General features: G+C 41.9%; 1 protein-coding gene across 4 annotated transcripts in view; it reads right to left on the reverse strand.

Moving 5' to 3' along the window:
* DSP (desmoplakin) overlaps positions 1-18,348 on the reverse strand; it is an 85,934-nt gene extending 67,586 nt beyond the window's left edge. The window contains exon 1 of one of the 4 annotated variants that reach the window (XM_083187966.1): positions 17,847-18,348. In XM_083187966.1, the coding sequence (XP_083044092.1) occupies positions 17,847-17,860 (14 nt within the window). In that variant the 5' untranslated portion in view covers positions 17,861-18,348. Of the gene's footprint in view, positions 1-16,033; positions 16,542-17,846 lie in introns of those variants that run through there. The other 3 variants (XM_083187965.1, XM_083187967.1, XM_083187968.1) reach the window with 3 other exon arrangements.
* Positions 18,349-19,921: the final 1,573 nt, after the last annotated feature.

A 19,921-nucleotide genomic window follows, 5' to 3' on the forward strand; every position in this document is an offset into this window, starting at 1 on the left:
TCCCCCCCTTTAATCATGTGGTGCCGGCGCCTGGCGTGCTCCCCCGACGTCATGCACAACAACAGCGTGCACAATATTTCAAATGTCCACTCGGCTAGAGGGGACACCAGGAGGGGAGTGGGAGCGTGCTCTGCGCTGCGCTGCGCTCTGCTCCTCTCCCCATAGAAGCAGCTGCACCGCTCTCCATCTCTCCCTGCAGCAGCAGCGAAGGCTCATATAAAATTTACAGAAAGTGGCACTTTTGGGGGCATTGCTTAAGGGATGCTACAAGTGGCGGTATGTGGGGGCATTACGCATAATGTGTGGCTTAATGTGTAAGGGGCATTACAGTGTGCAGCATCATGTGTAAGGGGCATTATGTGTGCAGCATCATGTGTAAGGGACATTATGTGTGCAACATCATGGGTACTATGGTGTGCGGCATCATGTGTAATGGGTACTATGGTGTGCGGCATCATGTGTAATGGGTACTATGGTGCCATCAAGCAAGAACCCCCTAGCAATGAGCACGAAGGTAAGCAGCACTTATGTGACAAATATGTAATGGGCATTACGGTTTGTTATATAGTATGTAATGGGCATCATGATGTGTGGCACAATGTGTAATTGGCATTACGGCGTGTGGCTTTATGTGTAATGGGTATTAACGAGTTTGCTAAAATGTGTAATGGGCATTACTGTGTATGGTGTAAAGTGTAATACCACACCCCTTTTTGTGATGCCACGCCTCCTTGCCATGAGGCCCCACCCCCTTTTGCCGCGCGGCTACGCCGCGCAAAGGTCCCCCTGCTGTTGTGTCTAGATCTGGGACCACCCATTACCATAATTCTAGATTCGCCTATGGTTGGAAGAGGTGTCTAAAGGTGCATACACACAGTGCGATTTTGGCTATGGCCAAGTACCTCTGCTGATTAAGTTACACCAAGCTGCACCAAGCTACACTAAGCTGCATTAATGAGATGGCAAATTAGCCACAACTGAGTCATAAACAGTTAATAACATTTTACTCCTTAACTGCAAAACAATTTACCAAGCAATGTAATGGTCAACTAGTTGTGTATTGCTAGTAAGGGCATTGCCCTTTTAAAATTCCGGCAGGAAAACAAAACAGACAAGTTGCATTCAAAAACCTGATGCTTTGTAGAATAAATCCCATAGTTAGCTATATGTATTGGAATAAATACAGATAAAGGTAGTTTGAAGTTTTACTGCATTTTAAACTTTAATATACCCATCCCTCTAAGTATAACATTGCCAATAGCAACCATTTTCTAGCTATAACTTAAACAAGTACATTATTTAAAATGATTGCAAGAAGCTGATAGGTTGCCATTGACAACATCAACAATACAAAACTGCTTTGAAATTTAGGAATTATTCACAATGGGGGTTATTTTGGTTCACTCTTTCTGACAAGTTCCTTCTCAAATGGACAAAACCACGTGCACTGCAGATGGGGCAGATGTTACTTGTGCAGAGAGAATTAGATTTGGGTGGGGTTTTACTTCAAAGTGAGATCTATATTGCAGTGTAAAAATAAAGCAGTCAGTATTTTCCCTGCACAGAAACAAAATAACTCACCCAAATCTAATTCTCTCTGCACATTTTACATCTGCCCCCCTGCAGTGCACATGGTTTTGTCCTGCTAAGAAGGAATTTGTCAGAAAGAGTGAACTAGAATAAGGCCCAATGTGTCTGTATAGTAAATAACCATCAAACAAATGCTCACGGGTCCAGCTCAGTGTCACATATTTAGAATAACAAGGGAACTATTACTCAAATATGAAAACATGCAGGTACACGGGCAAACAAATCAGCAATGTGCTCAATTATCTGTGTAGGGCAAGTTAATGACATGAAACAAAAATCCTTATTGTTGCTGTGGTTTAGTTCATATCTTCCTCTTTCAACAATTTTAATAACATGCCCTCCTGCAGAAAACCACCTGCCTTTTATCGCTGCACATGCCAAACAAAGGCCAGACCAATTAGAAACATAAAATTTGATGGCAGATAACCATTCGGCCCATCAAGTTTCCCCCTTTTTTAACTATATTGTTACCCTTAAACCCTATTTGATGCTTAGTTCTTTGTAGGGATGTCATTATGTCTATCCCAGGCATGTTTACATTTTTCTACCACCTATGTTGGGAGGCTATTCCAATTATCCACTACACTTTCTGCAAAGTAATTTTTCATGTCTCCCCTTTTTCTTCTATGCTCCTTACTAAACATATGGAGATTTTTTATTCTTTCCTGGTGAGTTTTGTGATGTAGGCCATGCACCATTTTAGTTGCCCTTCTTTGCACGGTCTCTAGAATATTTATATTATTTTGGAGACATGGCCTCCAGAACTGAACACAATACTCTAGATGAGGTAGCACCAATGACCTTATACAGTGGCATTATTACTTCTTTCTTTCTGCTGCTCATTACGCTCTCTATGCAACCAAGCATCTGACTTGCCTTCTTCATTGCTTTGTTACATTGCCTAGACTCGGAGTGCATCAGTATTGTTCTTTTTTCCAGTATGGTACATTGCCTACATGCCTTTAAGTACCCTGAAATATTGACGGCATGCACTGTCTATCCTACTAGATCTCTAGGTTTTGCCTAGAACAATATTTTCGCTGTTGGAAAAATGACAGCGCTGATTGGTTGGTCTCTTTCCACTTTTTCAATCTCCATGGCTTAGTACATCTGCCCCGTATAAGATAGTTGAACAGCCCAAATAAAAAAAAATATATTATAAAGCAGTTTTACATTAACTCACTCATGATATAAACGATGAAATAGCACGAAACAGAAGGTAAACTTGTTCTTGCCCAGAAGAGAATACAAGCCAAGAGTGAGGTACACTTTATATAGGATTTATTTGACGTCATAAGCCGTCTCAAGAGTACAGCATACAACATTACACCTGAGAAGGTGTTCATCCATAACTGCTTAGTTACTATGAGCAACATCCATGACAACTCAGTGACAGAAGATTTGTCTAGATTAGAAAGTAATCTAGAACAGGGTTTCAGGACTGTCATACTGGTCTCCTTCTGATGTAAACTCCAACTGGTGAAAGTAAAACGACATGGTTTTACAACAAAACAAAAAAAAATGTCTACGGTGTACACACCGTATCGCTAATAAAGAGAGCTCTCACCAGCCGCTAGCAAGGTTCCCCATCAGCTATACCTGCAGCTCAATTTGGGGGATGTTGCTAACGGTCATGTTGCCGAAACGATCATGGCCCCACTCCCCCTCATCACTGCCTGCAACAGCAACTGTATATGCATTGTGTGCCTACCCAGACTAATGACTATATTGTCAAAAGACTGCAGTGTCCAGGGAAATAATACTTAAGATATTTAAAAACACAAAAAAACTAAATGGTTACATTGCAACCATTTACACATTTGGTGGGTTTGGAATAACATATTTTAGGGCAGAGGCAGGGACTCTGTTTTATTAGGTACGGGTCAGAGCTCTTCCAAAAAAGTTAGTATTCGTTTTTTTTTTCCTTTGTAAAAACATAACGATAAGCAAGAAGAATACATTTATATTAAATTATACAGAACCTGCAAAGGATTGGGAATCTCCACTTTGGTGCATTGGAAGTCTAATGCTGGCCACACATCAGACCAACTTTCCTCCAACCATCCAGCTAGTTGCTTGGATGGAATAAAAATATGGAACTGGATGAGAGCAAATGTAATATTTACTTCAGAAATTTGGGTTTGTGAGCACATTTCTGATGGTCCTTTGCTCCCATACAGTACCATATTTTTATTTCATCCAAGCAACTAAAAATAAGGGAGTCCACTAAACTACGCCATAGATAGAAGTGTTCTGGCTAAATGGTGCCAGCTGGTCACCACTTTTTCAAAAGGTATACCGGGGATAAATCAGTGCACATTTACTGTTATATTCACTGGATAATAGAAGAGCAGAGAAACACTGGTTTACAGAATGAATGTTTCTTTGCCAGCATAAGCCATGGTAGAAATGAGACAGGAAAGGAGTGCAATAAAACCCTTCCTACATAGGGGACAAAGTGCATGTTGATATTGGATTTATATTTTAGGAAGATCAATTCAAGTTGTTTATGTTAAAACTGAAAGTCACTGAGCATCAAAAAGCCCTAACTACTCATTAACTATTGCAGCTTCAGACATTGGATTTGTTCACGGATTTTCCAATAACCAACACAAAATACTCTCTCATATCATTACAAAATAACCAACAACCTTTTGTAATGGGAACACATTGGGCGATTCCCAGCACCGTTACTGTTATGTCTATGTATTGGCGGTGCTGGGGGTGAACAACATAGCGTAAATACTGACCAATATCGGTCAGTAATGTCACTGGGACCCCGGTCCTTACATGCATTATTGACTATATAGTCAACATTGAGCTGAATGTCCAGATGACAGGGGTGGTCGTTAATGCGCAGGAGCATCTATTGTTAATGACATTTAAACTACACACTAGATGATTTGCACTATATATCGTTAACAATATCGATATCGTGCATATCATTAATGATATATTGCACCCAGCACTACAGTAGCTTTCTGACTTAAAAAAAAAAAAAAACACACGAAAACAAGTTTATTGTAAAGAACCAGAGAAAATATATATAGAGCTGGTAACACAGCAATCTCCAGCACCACCAATAATGTTAAACTCATAGTGCATAAACATTGACTGATATCGTTCACGATATCGGTCAGTGAGGTCACCCACCCCACACTCTTTACATGAGCTTCATGTACAGACAACATGGGGGGTGGGGTTATTAATGATGCATGGAAGATATAAACATTGTCCATATAATTAATAATATATTGCTCTGTGTCCCAGCTAAAGATGAAGTAAGTATTGGCAGAGTGTCTATAAGTACGTGCAGGGTGGTTGTTAAACACACACTCCGAAGATATAACCAACTGAAGGATTTATTCAAGTAGCAGGCTTGTAGGATACAACAGTACTTTTGCAGTTAACTTCAGGCAGTAATACAACTGGTACATTGGCAATCACAGTGTCTGGTTGTTACTTAGCTGTAGCGTCTGGCTTGTGCAGGGTTAATGGCTATCAACTGGTTTACGCTGGCGGTATCTCTCCCAGTCGTCGCTGCTGCCAATGATGATGGATCTCCCTGTGCAAAGGTCACGCTTGTAACGGGATTACAGCGGGGCTTGCTCTTACGCGCTCCGGTGCACGTGGAGCTACAAATAGCATGGATGGAGTCACACACGCTCTCTCTGAGGCACACACTACGCGGGGACTTCCTAACAGGAAAGGGAACGCTGCCAGCAGGGTCAGGGGTCTCTGCCCTGCTATTCGCTTAAGCGAGCTGTCACTCAGGGTGACGCCTAGCTACGTTGCTGCAAGGGGACAAGGCAGACTGTGAGCCTTACACTAGACAGTGTATGGAGACAGGCGCTGAGCGCTACAATCTAACACTCCCCCTCGCTCAAGGCTGTCTTCGGCTACATAAAAGAACTTAATACAATGCTTTGTCCTTTTGTGATACCTGTAACCGAAAATATGGTTAGAGAGAAGAGACATTCAGAACATCAAAAACTTTAAATCAACATTTTGAACTTAGACAAGTCCACAGTCCTTCACGAACTTAATAAGCAAGTTTCTCGACAGTCCTTTAGTAAGCATGTCAGCGACATTCTGTTCACTTGCAATGTATTCAACATCGATGGACTTGTTCTCCACTAGTTCTCTGATGAAGTGGTGTCTTATCGCGATGTGTTTTGACCTTCCATGATGCTTGGTGGTGCAGGAAAGATCTATTGCTCCCCTGTTGTCACATGCGATACTGATAGTCTCTTCTTCATAAAGTAGACCTAACTCACACAAAGTCTCTTTGATCCAGAGTGCTTCCTTTGATGTCTCTGTAAGAGCCATGTATTCGGCCTCAGTTGTTGAGAGAGCAACGGTTGGTTGTTTTCTACTCGCCCAACTAACTGCAGCTCCGGCCAGTGTGAACAGGTAACCGGTGTGGGAACGACGATCATCTTCATCTGCTCCCCAGTCGGCATCGCAGAAGACTTTCAAATTTGAATTGCTTGTCTTGGCGAATTTTAATTTCAAGGAACTTGTACCTTTTAGGTATCTCAGGATCCTCTTCACTGCGATCCAGTGTTGCCTTCCAGGATTTATTGCAAATTGGCTCACCCGACTGACTGCATGAGTGATGTCTGGACGGGTTCCAATACTTGCATACATAAGACTTCCAACCACGTTCTTGTAAGGAACATCTTGCATTTCCTCTGCTTCTTCTGGTGTGGTTGGTGACATACCTTTTGTAATCTTGATGCTTTTGTCAATTGGTGTATTTACTGACTTGGAGTCAGCCATCCCATACTTCAAGATTGTTGCCTCGATGTACATTTGTTGGTCGACTGTGACTGTTCCCTTTTGCAAGTTTTGAACAATTCTCATTCCCAACAGATGATTGGCTGGACCTAAGTCTTTCAACTTGAATCTCTGCTTTAGTTGATCTCTCACACTTGTAATGTGATCTTCGTGACCTGCTATAAGTATATCATCCACATAGACTGCTATGATGAACAACTTTTCTCCCAGAGTTTTGTGATAAAGGCAGTGGTCAGTCTCTGATCTAATAAAATTCATTTCAAGTAGTACTGTGTCCAATTTTATGTACCAGCAACGACCACTCTGCTTCAGGCCGTATATGGATTTCTTCAGAAGACACACCTTTTCTGTCTGAAGTTCATCCTCATTATAATGATCTGGCGATTCCATATAGATCTCTTCAAGTAGTTCTCCATTTAGGAACGCTGAGTCGAAGTCTAGTTGGTATAGCAGTAAGTCTTGTAAGGTGGCGACTGCAATTACTAACCTGAGAGTGTTATACCTCGCAACAGGTGAGTATATCTCCCCATAGTCAATTCCGGATCTCTGTGTGTATCCCTTAGTAACAAGGCGGGCTTTGTAACGGGCAACTTCTCCGTCTGAATTTAACTTCTTGCAGAAGACCCACTTGTTCTTGACTGTCTTGCGATTGCTTGGCCTATCTACTATGGTCCAAGTATCGTTCTCTCTCAGTGCTGATAGCTCTGTGTCTATTGCAGATTTCCATTTCTCCCAATCACTGCACGCTTTCGCTTCTCGAATACTCTGAGGTTCACTGAAAGCAATATTCGCATATTCTTCCTCATATCTTCTAGCTGGTATGCCCTTGTTTCTCCTTATAGAAGCTCTGTTCGTTGGTTCGCTTCCTTCTTCAGTATTTTCTGTTTCAGGTATGCTTTCTATTTCACACACCTCTACTAGTGCTTGCTTTTCTTGTTCTTTTGCTTTTGTGGGTGATGCTGTTTCTTGAAATATCACATCTCTTGATTTCAGAAGACTTCTGTTCTCTGCATCCCAGAGTCTGTATCCTTTGCTCTCCTCACAATAGCCTAGCAATATGCACTGTCTTGATTTTAGGTCAAGTTTCTTCCTTTTCTCCTTTGGTATATGCGCATAAGCTCTGCTCCCAAAGACACGGAGATGACTGATGTCTGGCTTCTTCCCAGACCAGGCCTCTAAGGGGGTTTTCCCTTTCACGGCCACCGTAGGTGTTCTGTTTTTCAGGTATACTGCAGTAGATACAGCTTCTGCCCAAAAACTTTTCTCTAGGCCAGCATCATTCACCATCGCTCGTGCTCTTTCAACGATTGTTCTGTTCGCCCTTTCACTTACGCCATTCTGTTCAGGCGTATAGGCCATCGTCAGCTGATGCTTTATGCCATGCCTTTTTAGAAAGTCGGTTACTTCTCCATTTTCGTACTCTCCCCCATTGTCGGATCTCAGGACCTTTAGCTTTAGGCCCGTCTGAGTCTCCACTAGGTTCTTGTACTCCACAATTTTCTTGATCACCTCACTTTTCTTCCTTATGAAGTATACGTGTGTCATTCTTGTGGCGTCATCGATGAGAGTCATGAAGTACTTGTAACCACTGGTTGACTCCTCTTCCATTGGTCCGCACACATCTGTGTGCACCAGAGCTAACTGTGTTTCTGCTCTGCTCGCTGACTTGGGAAATGGGTTGCGGGTCTGCTTGCCTTTTATGCAACTCTCGCACACAGGTCTTCCGGTGTCTTTCACTGTGATTCCTGTTGCCATCCCATCAGCTAGTTTCTGGACATTATCATATCCTAAGTGTCCCAAACGTCTGTGCCAGAGTTCCATCGACTCATTTTCAGCAGAGGCTGCCAAAGCTACGCATTCATCTGTGTCTAGGACGTATAGTTGGTTGCATCGGGTTGCTGAAGCTATTACAGTCCCTCTTTCATTATGCACCATACACCTGCCCTTTGCAAACTGGACTCTGTAGCCTTTTGCCTCGAGTACGCTGATAGCGATGAGGTTACTTCCCAATTCTGGTACATACAGGACGTCTTGAATATCTGTGACTACTGTCTGTCCCTCAATTCTTAGTCTCACTGTGATTGTCCCAACATTTGATGCAGTAAGGACCTTTTCACCAATCCCGGTAACTGTTGTGGGTGTACACTGTGTTAAAGAATTGAACCACTCCTTGTTGCAGCTGAAGTGTCTAGAGGCTCCCGAGTCCATGTACCAGAGATCCCTCCTTGGCTTGTCTGTTACATTCAGTGCTGACTCGTTCTTCTTGTCATGCCGCTTGTGCATGCCACTAGTGTTCTTCATCCTGCATTCTGAAGCCTTGTGCCCTACTTTGTGGCACACATAACATTTGAACGTGCATTTCTTGGGTTTCGCACCCTTTGCTACTAAGGCAGAACCCTCAGTCATGGCATCCTTGTGGATTCTCTCTTGGAACTGTAGTAGCTTGGCTCTCACAACTTCAGTTGTAAGCTTGGTTTCATTTGACTCTAGTGCGACAACCAGAAAGTCAAATTCTTCTGTCAAGTTCTGCAGCATTACCATCGCCACTTCTTCCTCATTCACTTTTGCTCCTACACATGCCAATTGCTGAGCTATCGATAGTATCTTATCTATATAATCGTTCATGTCCTTGCATGCATTCAGCTTTGTCCCATACAGTGTGCGTCTTAGACTTATCCTTCTCATTAAGCCTTTATTCTCATAAGCACCTTGTAGAGTTGTCCACATGTCCTTAGCGGACTCCTTCCCACAGATAGTAGAATAAACATGCTGCTCCACAGCCAGGCCTATTGTGCCAATGGCCTTGTCTACCTCTTCTGGGTTTGGACTATCTCCTGGGGCTATTGTGACTTTCCATAGCTTCTCCCTCTTAAGCTGCATTTCCATAGCGAACTTCCATGTAGTATAATTCTCTGAGCCTTTGAGCTTTGGAAAGTTCATGCTATGCCCTGTACTGTGCATTCTCGTTAACTCTTCCACAAATGGCAATTCAGAAATAATTCCTTTGTGTTCTTTTATGTACTGCGCTAGCACTTTGTCTTTAGGGGGTTAATCTTCGCGCACGTGACGTGCTGGGCCCATAACCTATTGGCAGAGTGTCTATAAGTACGTGCAGGGTGGTTGTTAAACACACACTCCGAAGATATAACCAACTGAAGGATTTATTCAAGTAGCAGGCTTGTAGGATACAACAGTACTTTTGCAGTTAACTTCAGGCAGTAATACAACTGGTACATTGGCAATCACAGTGTCTGGTTGTTACTTAGCTGTAGCGTCTGGCTTGTGCAGGGTTAATGGCTATCAACTGGTTTACGCTGGCGGTATCTCTCCCAGTCGTCGCTGCTGCCAATGATGATGGATCTCCCTGTGCAAAGGTCACGCTTGTAACGGGATTACAGCGGGGCTTGCTCTTACGCGCTCCGGTGCACGTGGAGCTACAAATAGCATGGATGGAGTCACACACGCTCTCTCTGAGGCACACACTACGCGGGGACTTCCTAACAGGAAAGGGAACGCTGCCAGCAGGGTCAGGGGTCTCTGCCCTGCTATTCGCTTAAGCGAGCTGTCACTCAGGGTGACGCCTAGCTACGTTGCTGCAAGGGGACAAGGCAGACTGTGAGCCTTACACTAGACAGTGTATGGAGACAGGCGCTGAGCGCTACAATCTAACAGTAAGGACAAATCACCATGCAGCCTATGGGAACTGACCATTACAGTTCTTCAGGGTATAAACTGCAGTGTCCAGGGAACAATGTCCAGCTAAAGGACTCTTCTACCAAGAATACTTTTGTAATCAATTACTGCCCTTGTTTATTATTTGCAACTAATAAAGTGTTTTTAGATTAGTTTTGTCTCTTAATGCTCATTACAGTACTTTATGTTGATCATTGGCAATTATTACCAAATCAATTCCTCAATGAAAGAAATAATGGCGTGAAAAATGCCAAAGCCTAGGAGGAAGATGCCCTACTTTTATAGGTATAGTGAATAATTAGACGGTGTTATTCTCAATACAGAATATACCTTTAATCCTGGGCATGGGCGCAGTGTTGGACTGGTCTACAGGGAAAACCCCCTCCTCTAGGGATCAGGTGCACTTTAATTATACTGCACAGGACTATGGTGTATCTTCTACAGTGCATTGCGGTTATTAACCTGGTACACCATCATGTGTGCACTAGCAGTATTTACTATATGTATTAATCAAGGGGCCCAGACCATTTTGTCCCTATCTATCTTTCCTGAAGCATGAGATCTGGCCGGATTAGTGATCAAAACTCTGTCATATTGCCGTTAGAGATGCCTCTCATGCCCTGATCTGTATTTTTAATTTTTCTATTTTTTGCGTATTAGGTATATATCTGTTGTTTTAGGCATATAACTGGGCGACATACCTGGAATTTGTGACATGGCCGGATTGATGGCCTAAGATTCGAATCTTTCTGCCATTTGTCTCGCTACTTGTATCTACATAGCTTGTTTTGTATATTATATGTTTATCCTGTCTTACCATCCTCGAGCGATATACTGTATATTCTGTCAAATGCTAGTTTACTATATCCTATATAAGAATGTTTACACTGGTCGGGGGGGGGGGGGGATTTGGGTAGGAGTTTCTGGGCTGGATGCCTAATCAGTCACAACTTTACTCATGCCAACATGTTATCTATTATCCTGAGCCCTTGGTTCTCTACACTTGCTAATGTAGTCCACCCAGCTCAGGCCATTAGTCTATTGCCTCCATTCACAAGGGGGGGGGGGGGGGATTGGGGGGTAGTTTTAGTGGAGTAGAATAGTTATGTGGGGGGGGGGGGGTTCTGGGATTACAGGGAGGGTTGCTTTGGGATTTAGAGGGGGGGGGGGGGTTGTTTTTGTTTGATGCGTCAGTATACACATACCAATTTAATACTCCTGAATAGTTAAGTGGTACCCCTAACTATATCGTGGGACAGCTGTGCTTGTACTTTTCATTATCATAAGTATGTCTTAATATACTTTTGGTGATCTACACTAGACACTTACCCGGATGGCGCCTTCGGGTGTATGTGTGAATAAACGTGCATGTATTGGTAATATCCTGCATTGGCTAGTTGTTCGCTATGAGGCTGCTCTGTATTATGTTACCACCTGACTCTGTACCACATGCAAACTGTTGTGTCCACATGCGTGGTTTGTTTGCTTTTCAATTCATGCAAAAATCAATAAAAAAATATTTAATTTAAAAAGGGGCCCAGACCATGCACTCTCAAATGTTAGCCAAACCCCCAGGGCCTGATTACAAGTACCAAGTGCCCTAGGCCAGGGGTCCTCAAACTATTTTGCTCTAGGACCCCATCAGACAATAAAAATAATTGCGGGACCCCAGCAAGTTACTGCAGAAGGTCACCACATCACATGTGTAGTCAGCAGACAGCACATACATGGCAGCATTGTGGATGCACAAAATGATGGTAGGAGCCTGAAGTAAGAGTCAATTCAACAGATATTTCAGACTCCTTCAATCACTGACTGAGACTAGAAAAGTCATCAGCCTGATTGTCAGCAAAATGGAGTCGCAACCCCATGCTGAGAAGGTCGGGACCCACTTTGGGGTCTGGACCCACAGTTTGAGAACCGCTGCACTAGGCTAATACACAAGTAGCTCCTCTTTTAATGCGGTTAAAACATAATGTGTATGGGTGTTTAGGGATTTGCCATTTATACTGCCTATGTGCATGTAACAAAGGTTATACAACTGCCATCTAATGCTTTTGGCATGTGAAGGAGACTTTGGCTTTAGGCTACCCAGCTGGCACTTTAGCACAATGTACATAAAGTTATATTGGCACAGCCAACTGGCAGTCATCTTAAGAACATTACCCACCACAGTACATCAGGACAGGTGACCGCTAACAAGCATAGAATAAATTAGGCCTTCATATTTTTTTTGTTAAATCCTGGTGCCCTAGGCTGCAGCCTAATCAGTCTATTTGTTAATCAGGCACTGCTAATTTCTGTGGTGGCTGGCCACACGCCAAGAGACTGGCCAAACCCCTAAACATGCATTCCACAGTGGTTCCTTTATGTCCCAATCTGACAGCATATACGTCACTTTCAGTAGGTTTCCCAACACACTCGTGGACTTTACCCCATTCCAGGCAGCAAAGGGCTGGGCAAGCTACAGTCCCTTTTCAACATCTATACAGTATGTTGCTTAACAAGTGCTCAAGAGGATGAATACATGTAATAGCCAATTCATGCTCCACTTGACTTTGCTGAGCACTTCAGAATTCAAATATTATTCAGTATAAATTTCACATGAATGTATACTATAATTTCATTCAAATAATTTTGTAGAAAACACATATGGTATAAGAAATATATATTTTTTTAATCCTCTGTAGGTATGACTTAAGTTGCCAATCCTCTAATAATGCTATGGATGAGTCATATGTACTGTATACAGATCACTGGGCAATAGCTGCAGCTAGAGAGCAAAGGCCGTATAGCTAATGTTACTGCAACACGCCATAGCTGCCTACTCTCCTGCATTTTGCAGGAGACTCCCTGAAATATCAGCAATCTCCCTCTCTCCCTCATTTCACCTAGCCCACATTACTCTGTTACATTTTTGGGGAAAAAAGGAATGATAGAGAGATACATTTACATTGAATCATCAGCAGCATAACCCAGCACTTTACTAAGTATAGTATCTCTTATTGACTGCTTTGTGGCTCATCTACATTTGGATATAAGTAATTTTAAAAGATTGCTCTCAGATGTAGCAGTAGACACCCACGCTTCTAGGTGCCACGTTCACAATCTCTTTTCACAATCTCTCCATATAGAGAACTAGACACGCCCTTTGGGTGGGGAATGACATGTTCCATCAATGGGGCGCTGTGCAAAATTCTACTACCAACTATAATCTCCCTTAAACTAGTAATTATCTTATATAGAGGCAGATAAAAAGCACATATAACATGGGTTAGTTGCCATAGTGTTAATATTAGCCTTGAATGCATTGCATCATGCAATTAGAATGCAAAATACTGCCCATTCAACCACAGGTCACAGCAAAGTGATATAAGTTTTAGCCAGACAACCTCAGAGGATCAAGATTTATTAGTGTTCCCTGTTTTGTCTTGAGATCCTTTTGTCAGGCCTGGATAAAACAAGGAGCTGCTCTGGAATGTGAGGTCACACAAACAGCAGAAGCAGCAGCAGCTAACAAAACCACAGCATAACACAGTCCTAAGCTTGACCATCCCTTCTGTTTTAAAGAAACATGTAATGGTACAGTATACATTTAATGTAGGAGGTTGCTTCTAAAAAGTCCAATGTAGTGACGTTTAGAAAAATACTAAAAACCATTATGTATTGTACATCGTGTGGAAAAAAAGAAGTTTAGTAAAGTCTGTGCCCCACCCTACCCTACCCTAGATTGTTTTGCCTTAAATGTATTCCTTCTAATTTTTCCAAGTTAATTTCTGCAGGTTATTAAGATAAATGTAAATATATATATATATTTTTTAAATATACACTTTTTTTTTAACCTTTGTACACATGTATCACAACATGTTACAGGTGATAGCATGCCAATCACTCTTTAACATGGCTGAGATGCACATTAAGATGCATTAGAATTATCCACTCAACAGCCATACCAAAGGATCATTGTTACCCATTTATTAGAATAACCATATGAATTTAATCTGCGATGCCTATGATGTAATCAGGTTCTATGGGGGATAGGCAATCTGGGATCATGGATGTCGATCCCCGCCGACAGCCGTGATCCTGGCCCGTTTGCGGTTTGATCGACCGCAGAACGACGGCCGAGATTCAATGTCCCTTCTGCCGCTCGGCACAAAGGGGCGTTGCCGCGAAAACGGCCTTGGATTGTCGGGCCAGTTCTGCCGTTATCTTGGATCAATGCTGTCGCTAAAGACAGCATTGAATAGGGAGCTACCGCTATTGTCGGAAATAGCGGCGGCACATTGCATTCAAGCAACATCATTTCTATAATTCATATGTGTCCTAAATTTAAGGGATACCTACCTATTTCTATATAGTAGTGCAATGGTATGTGCATTATCTACACAAAATATTTGTTATTGTATTAAATTGCAACTTGGATGCAACAAACTAATCGCATGTACAGTAAATTTATGGTATATTAAGCTGTGAAGTTTATTTCGCTATAGATTATGCCAGGCGTCCTGTTTCTTTCCTGCCTCTAAGCTACAACTCCCAGAATGCTTTGTGAAATGATGGCTGGCAAATCATGCTGGAAACAGTAGTACAGTAAAATAGAAACAAACCATGTCACCTCAGCAAGAACTACATAGGGAAAGTGTAAAAGAACATGAAAGTTAAAGACAAGATGTTTGCATGTGTCCTTGACATAGCGCTGAATCAAAAACACTGTCTGTGTACAGACAAGCTGGGGAGTGCTTCTTATCTGGTGGGAAAATGGAAGATTTAGCAGAATCCTGCCAAGCCTCCTACACAAACACAGTATCTCCCCCCCTCCCCTGCAAAACTGCCCAGAGCATGAAAAAGAAAAAAAAAATCCTGTCTGCTCAGTAACTGCTGGAAAGTAAAGGCCAGTGATCTCATCATGGAGCCTGCTGCTTCCACCTAGGGCACAGGGAAGGGAGGGGTTTTACCTGCTTCTTGTTTGTCAACATAAGCAAAATATGTTCCCAACAATCAAACAGGTACAGTAATGCATGAACAAGCTCTACATTACAGTCTCAGATACCTGAAAGACATACCCAGGTAAAATATTTTACCTGTTACCATGGGCATGGCTGCAGAATAAAAGTTTTTTTTTTTTTTTCTGTACAATTATGTCTGTTGCTGTCAGGTATGACACTGTTTAAGCTGACTTTTATATAGCACTAGCAAACTTTGCAGAGCTTCACAATTAGACGGTGTATGATTATGTTATTAAGTGTGTATGTGTGTACTGTATACAGTATATGCAAGTAAGAATGTGTGCTTGATTTGTCGGTAAGTGTTTGTGTGTACTACGGTGTGTTTATGTAAGTGTGCATTACGGAGTATGTGTGTAGCTACATTTATGCTTCTATTTGGATTTAAATAAAAATTATTTATTTTAAAAATGTGTTTTCACAGGTTTTACGGATTATAAATTAGTCACTCCAAATCAAATCTAAAGAAAATAAAATAAGGTTTCAATTGATGCAAATCTCATTTAATACAGGCGTGTAGCAAAAATGTATAAGGCAAGGCAAGAAGGTTTGGGTCCACTGTACTACAGCAGCCGGAAACGTATAAGCAATCATCTAATACAATAATGTAGATACACATTTCTTAGGAGGCATCTTGTTTTCAAGAAAAGGCAAAATAAATGAATAATGCACTTTTAACATTGTATACTGAAATGATTATTAGCTAAATACAAAGCAGATTTTAAATGGATTTACTTTCAGCGACTTCTGTCTTATGGTCTTACTAAGGCATAGCGCCTTTAAAATATTAGTGTTAAGCTTTTGCTGCCTTTTTTATATTTAATTACTATGGTGTATGTTCCATCCACTTTATATGGCGCTATGGAACCCTTGTGACGCCTATTATTATAATAATACAGAACATTCCATTTCTGAGTTGCATATTATTTGTATCAGTTCCTCACCCATAGCCATCTCCGGTATGTTCACTGAAGCTTTGCTGGGCATAGTACATCTTCTGCGAAATTCCTCCTCCAATTCCTCCTCCACCTCCACCTCCACCTCCCATCATCTTATGGTGGTTGTTCATCTCATACCTTATATCCGGGCCAGACTCTGCTCTAGTGAGCCTGCCTAGGGTATTTATCCGAGTATGCGACCCTCCGTTAATACTCATTTTGTTTCAGATCAACAGCTGACAAAGCATTCGACTCAGGAAAGGTAATCTATGTTTGCATGTATGAGCGTAGACAGGTAAGGCTAGCCTGATCCTGAGCCAGGGCTCCCAGGTCTGCAAAAAAGGTCTTCTTAGCAGAACCGAAAACAAAAATAAAAGTAAGTATATGGTGGACAAACAAGTTCAGCAGAATGGGCACAGAGCTTCCTCCTTGTTTGCTCTACAGCTCTGTGCCTGTGTGGTCAAAGAGAGTCTGAAGTCAGGGAATGGGGGGAGGAGTAGGAGGTTGCAGGTCTCATCCAGCCCTCTCCTGTGAGAAGCCAGTGGCACACCTTTGTTTCTCTCTGCATTTTTTTCATAAGTATTGTGATTGCTGGCAACACCCAATATCTGTTATCCCAGCCCTGCCTCCACCCCTCAGATATGACAACTCGTTTCACCCAAGTACAACAAGCTCTCCCACTATAGGTACAGTACACCTGTCAGATGTCTGCAAACCTGGATTTTGTTTTCAGTTACATAAATTTCATTACTTAACAGAAAGTGCTATTATTAGTATAAATGTCTGTATTATGTTTAAAGATCTTTAACTGTAGCCAAGAACAATAGTGGTTTTATTTTTAAACGGATACAAAATAATCTAGTTCTCTACTTAATTACTGTACAATAGTCATTTGAGTGCCCAACATTGGCACTTGTTCATTAAAACCAGTATGGTGGATCAATTATTTACAGATGTGCAGATTTTACCAACATTTCATTTGCAGATTTCACGTAATGTATGTGTGGAGATTTCTCAGAGATTGGAGAGAGATAAAGTACAGCCTTAGGGGCAAGATGTATCAAGCTTCAAAAAGTGATAAAATTAAGAGTGATAAACAGCCAGCCAATCAGCTCTTAACTGCCATGTTACAGGCTGGGTTTGAAAAATGACAGGTACTGTAGGAGCTGATTGGCTGGTTGTTTATCACTCTCCACGTTATCACTATTTGAAGCTTGATACATGTGTTTCCTACTGATTTTTCAAACACAGACTACACAACAACAGAAGTCGATTTGGCTACTATTGCAGTAAGGTCAGGTAGCCATAAATGATGAGGGCCTAATGAAAACAACACTGGTCTTTACAAATTTGCATGCAACTACTGCTTTACACAAAAGATTCCTGATGAGAGTCGTAGTCCAGCTACTAGAGAACAAAGCTTATGGGCTCGGTCATTAAAAAAAAAAATCTTTTTTTTTTACAAAACACAACTTATTTGAGACAGCATGTCTTCCTTTGATTGCAGGTGCACACACAGCACAGAAAACACAAAGACATGAGCTTGCAATGACCCATGCAAATTCCATTCACTGCTAACAGCCGTACTTCTCCCTATGCTCAACACAGTGGCTATTTACAAGGAAGTGAAGTTGTAGCTGGAGACACAACATTGGACACAACTCTGCAAAGTCATTAAATTATATTCAAATTAGAAAGAAATCTAATAGGACAGATTGCATGCACTTCATTTTTAATGTTTGAACAGACAGTCTGTAGCTTCCTACATGGTCACTGGCAGGTGCATTCCTTAGCTGTAGTAGATTACTGAGAAACATACCTGGATTTAAGCATAATTACTAATCACGGAAAAGATCCACCAGCGTCGCTCCTTCTTACTGCCGCTTAGTAAATGTCACAGCTTCCGCATTGTAAGCCTATAGTACTGCACCTGCCTTCTCACCCTTGTACATTTATTATCTAGATATGGAATTTTAACAATCTATGCATAGAATGTGGCCAATTTGTCATGTGCAGACACACAGACCCATTCTAAGTTTTGGTATTTAAAATTATTTTAGTGCACTGTGACTCGGTAAACCTTATTTTACATATACTGCACTGAGGGCCTAAGCTCAGGGCTGCTTTTCTAGCAAATGGACAAAACCATGCTGCATTACAGGTGGGGCAAATATAACATGTGCAGAGAGAGTTAGATTTGGGTGGGGTGTGTTCAACTTCAAACTGAGATCTGTATTGCAGAGTAAGAATAAGCAGCCAGTATTTACTCTGTACAGAAACCAAATAAGTCACACAATTCTAACTCTCTCTGCACAGGTTACATCATACTTGCCTACCTGACCCTCTCCATGCGGGAGAAAATGCTCTGTTTCTGGACTTCCCTGGTAATGTAGGATTGCCATCGCCTGTGGAGAGCTAGGTACAGGTGTTTCACCACAGGTGATGGCAATCCTACATTACCAGGGAAGTCCAGGAGTAGAGAATTTTCTCCCGCATGGAGAGGGTCAGGTAGGCAAGTAAGGGTTACATCTGCCCCACCTGCAATGCAGCATGGTTATGTCCAATTGTTAAAAAAGCAGCCCTGCAGTCAGGTCTGATTCAGGCCGTAGGTACCCAACAGGGATTAACAAATGCAAAAATTAGCCAGTCATGAACATTTGCACGTCTATAAGGTGCACTGCATGTGTATATTTATATGAGCTATAATAGGCTGCGGTGGAAGCCATAAGTGATTAAACAGTCCCACACGAGCGTCCACATTTTACCCAACTGAGTTCATACCTCCCAACATGACCCTCTCCAGGAGGGACACAAAGGTCTGTTTCTGGACTTCCCTCTTAATTTATGATTACCATCACCTGTGCTGAAACACCTTTCTTATCAAATATCCTGTTTAAAACAGGTGATGGCAATCAGACATTCAGAGGAAAGCCCAGAAACAGAGCATTGTGTCCCTCCTGGAGTGGGTCATGTTGGGAGGTAGGCAACTAAGCACATGCATTTCTAAATACCAATAACAACAAAGGATATCATATTACCAGATGTACTAATAGGAATTAGGTAATCTCTAAGTAGAGTTCATTTTACCTGGTTGATGCAGGCGCACAGCTATGGGTTATGTAGAGTCATATGCATCTTAACCACGTCTCTATTAGTGTCTGAAGGAGCGTAACTGGGTGGCAATGGGGAGTTCTGTCCAAAGTTTAGAGAGGGCGTGTGGCCGAACATACAGGCTTTGAAGAGTTATACACACACATAAACATGTCTGGTTTTGGACATATATTATGCACTAAGGATAGGGCTGGTGTGTACTCATAATGATGACACTGTCAAAGCAAGGATACGGATAGGAGTGGTCCAGCTGTAGATATACATACAACTCTGTATAGAGGCACATTTATTTCTGTGCAAGCAATACAGAAGTAATTGCCACTGACTTATCTCTGAATTGGATCTTTATGTCGAACTTGTCCAAAAGCCTAACTTTCCTGGAATCCATCTGCACATCCATTACATAATGGGCCTAATGTTATTTTCTACACATACTCAGAAGAAAGCTGTAGGGAGGCCAGCCAACTCCTCATACTGTCTGCTGCATGGCTGGGGCAGACACAGCTTTCTGAAATGGGGATATAAGAGAAATGGGAGGAATAGGTGGAAATGGGAGGAATGGGGTATAAGAGACATAAGAGGAATAAGTGTAGATGGGAGGAATGGGGGTATAAGAGAGATAAGAGGAATAAGTGAAGATGGGAGGAATGGGGGTATAAGAGAGATAAGAGGAATAAGTGTAGATGGGAGAAATGGTGGTATAAGAGAGGACTAAGTGGATATGGGAGGAAAAGGGGTATAAGAGAGATAAGAGGAATAAGTGGAGATGGGAGGAATGGGGGT

This window comes from Crinia signifera, chromosome 5 (genome assembly GCF_055691185.1).
Source record: "Crinia signifera chromosome 5, ASM5569118v1, whole genome shotgun sequence".
Lineage (NCBI taxonomy): Eukaryota > Metazoa > Chordata > Amphibia > Anura > Myobatrachidae > Crinia > Crinia signifera.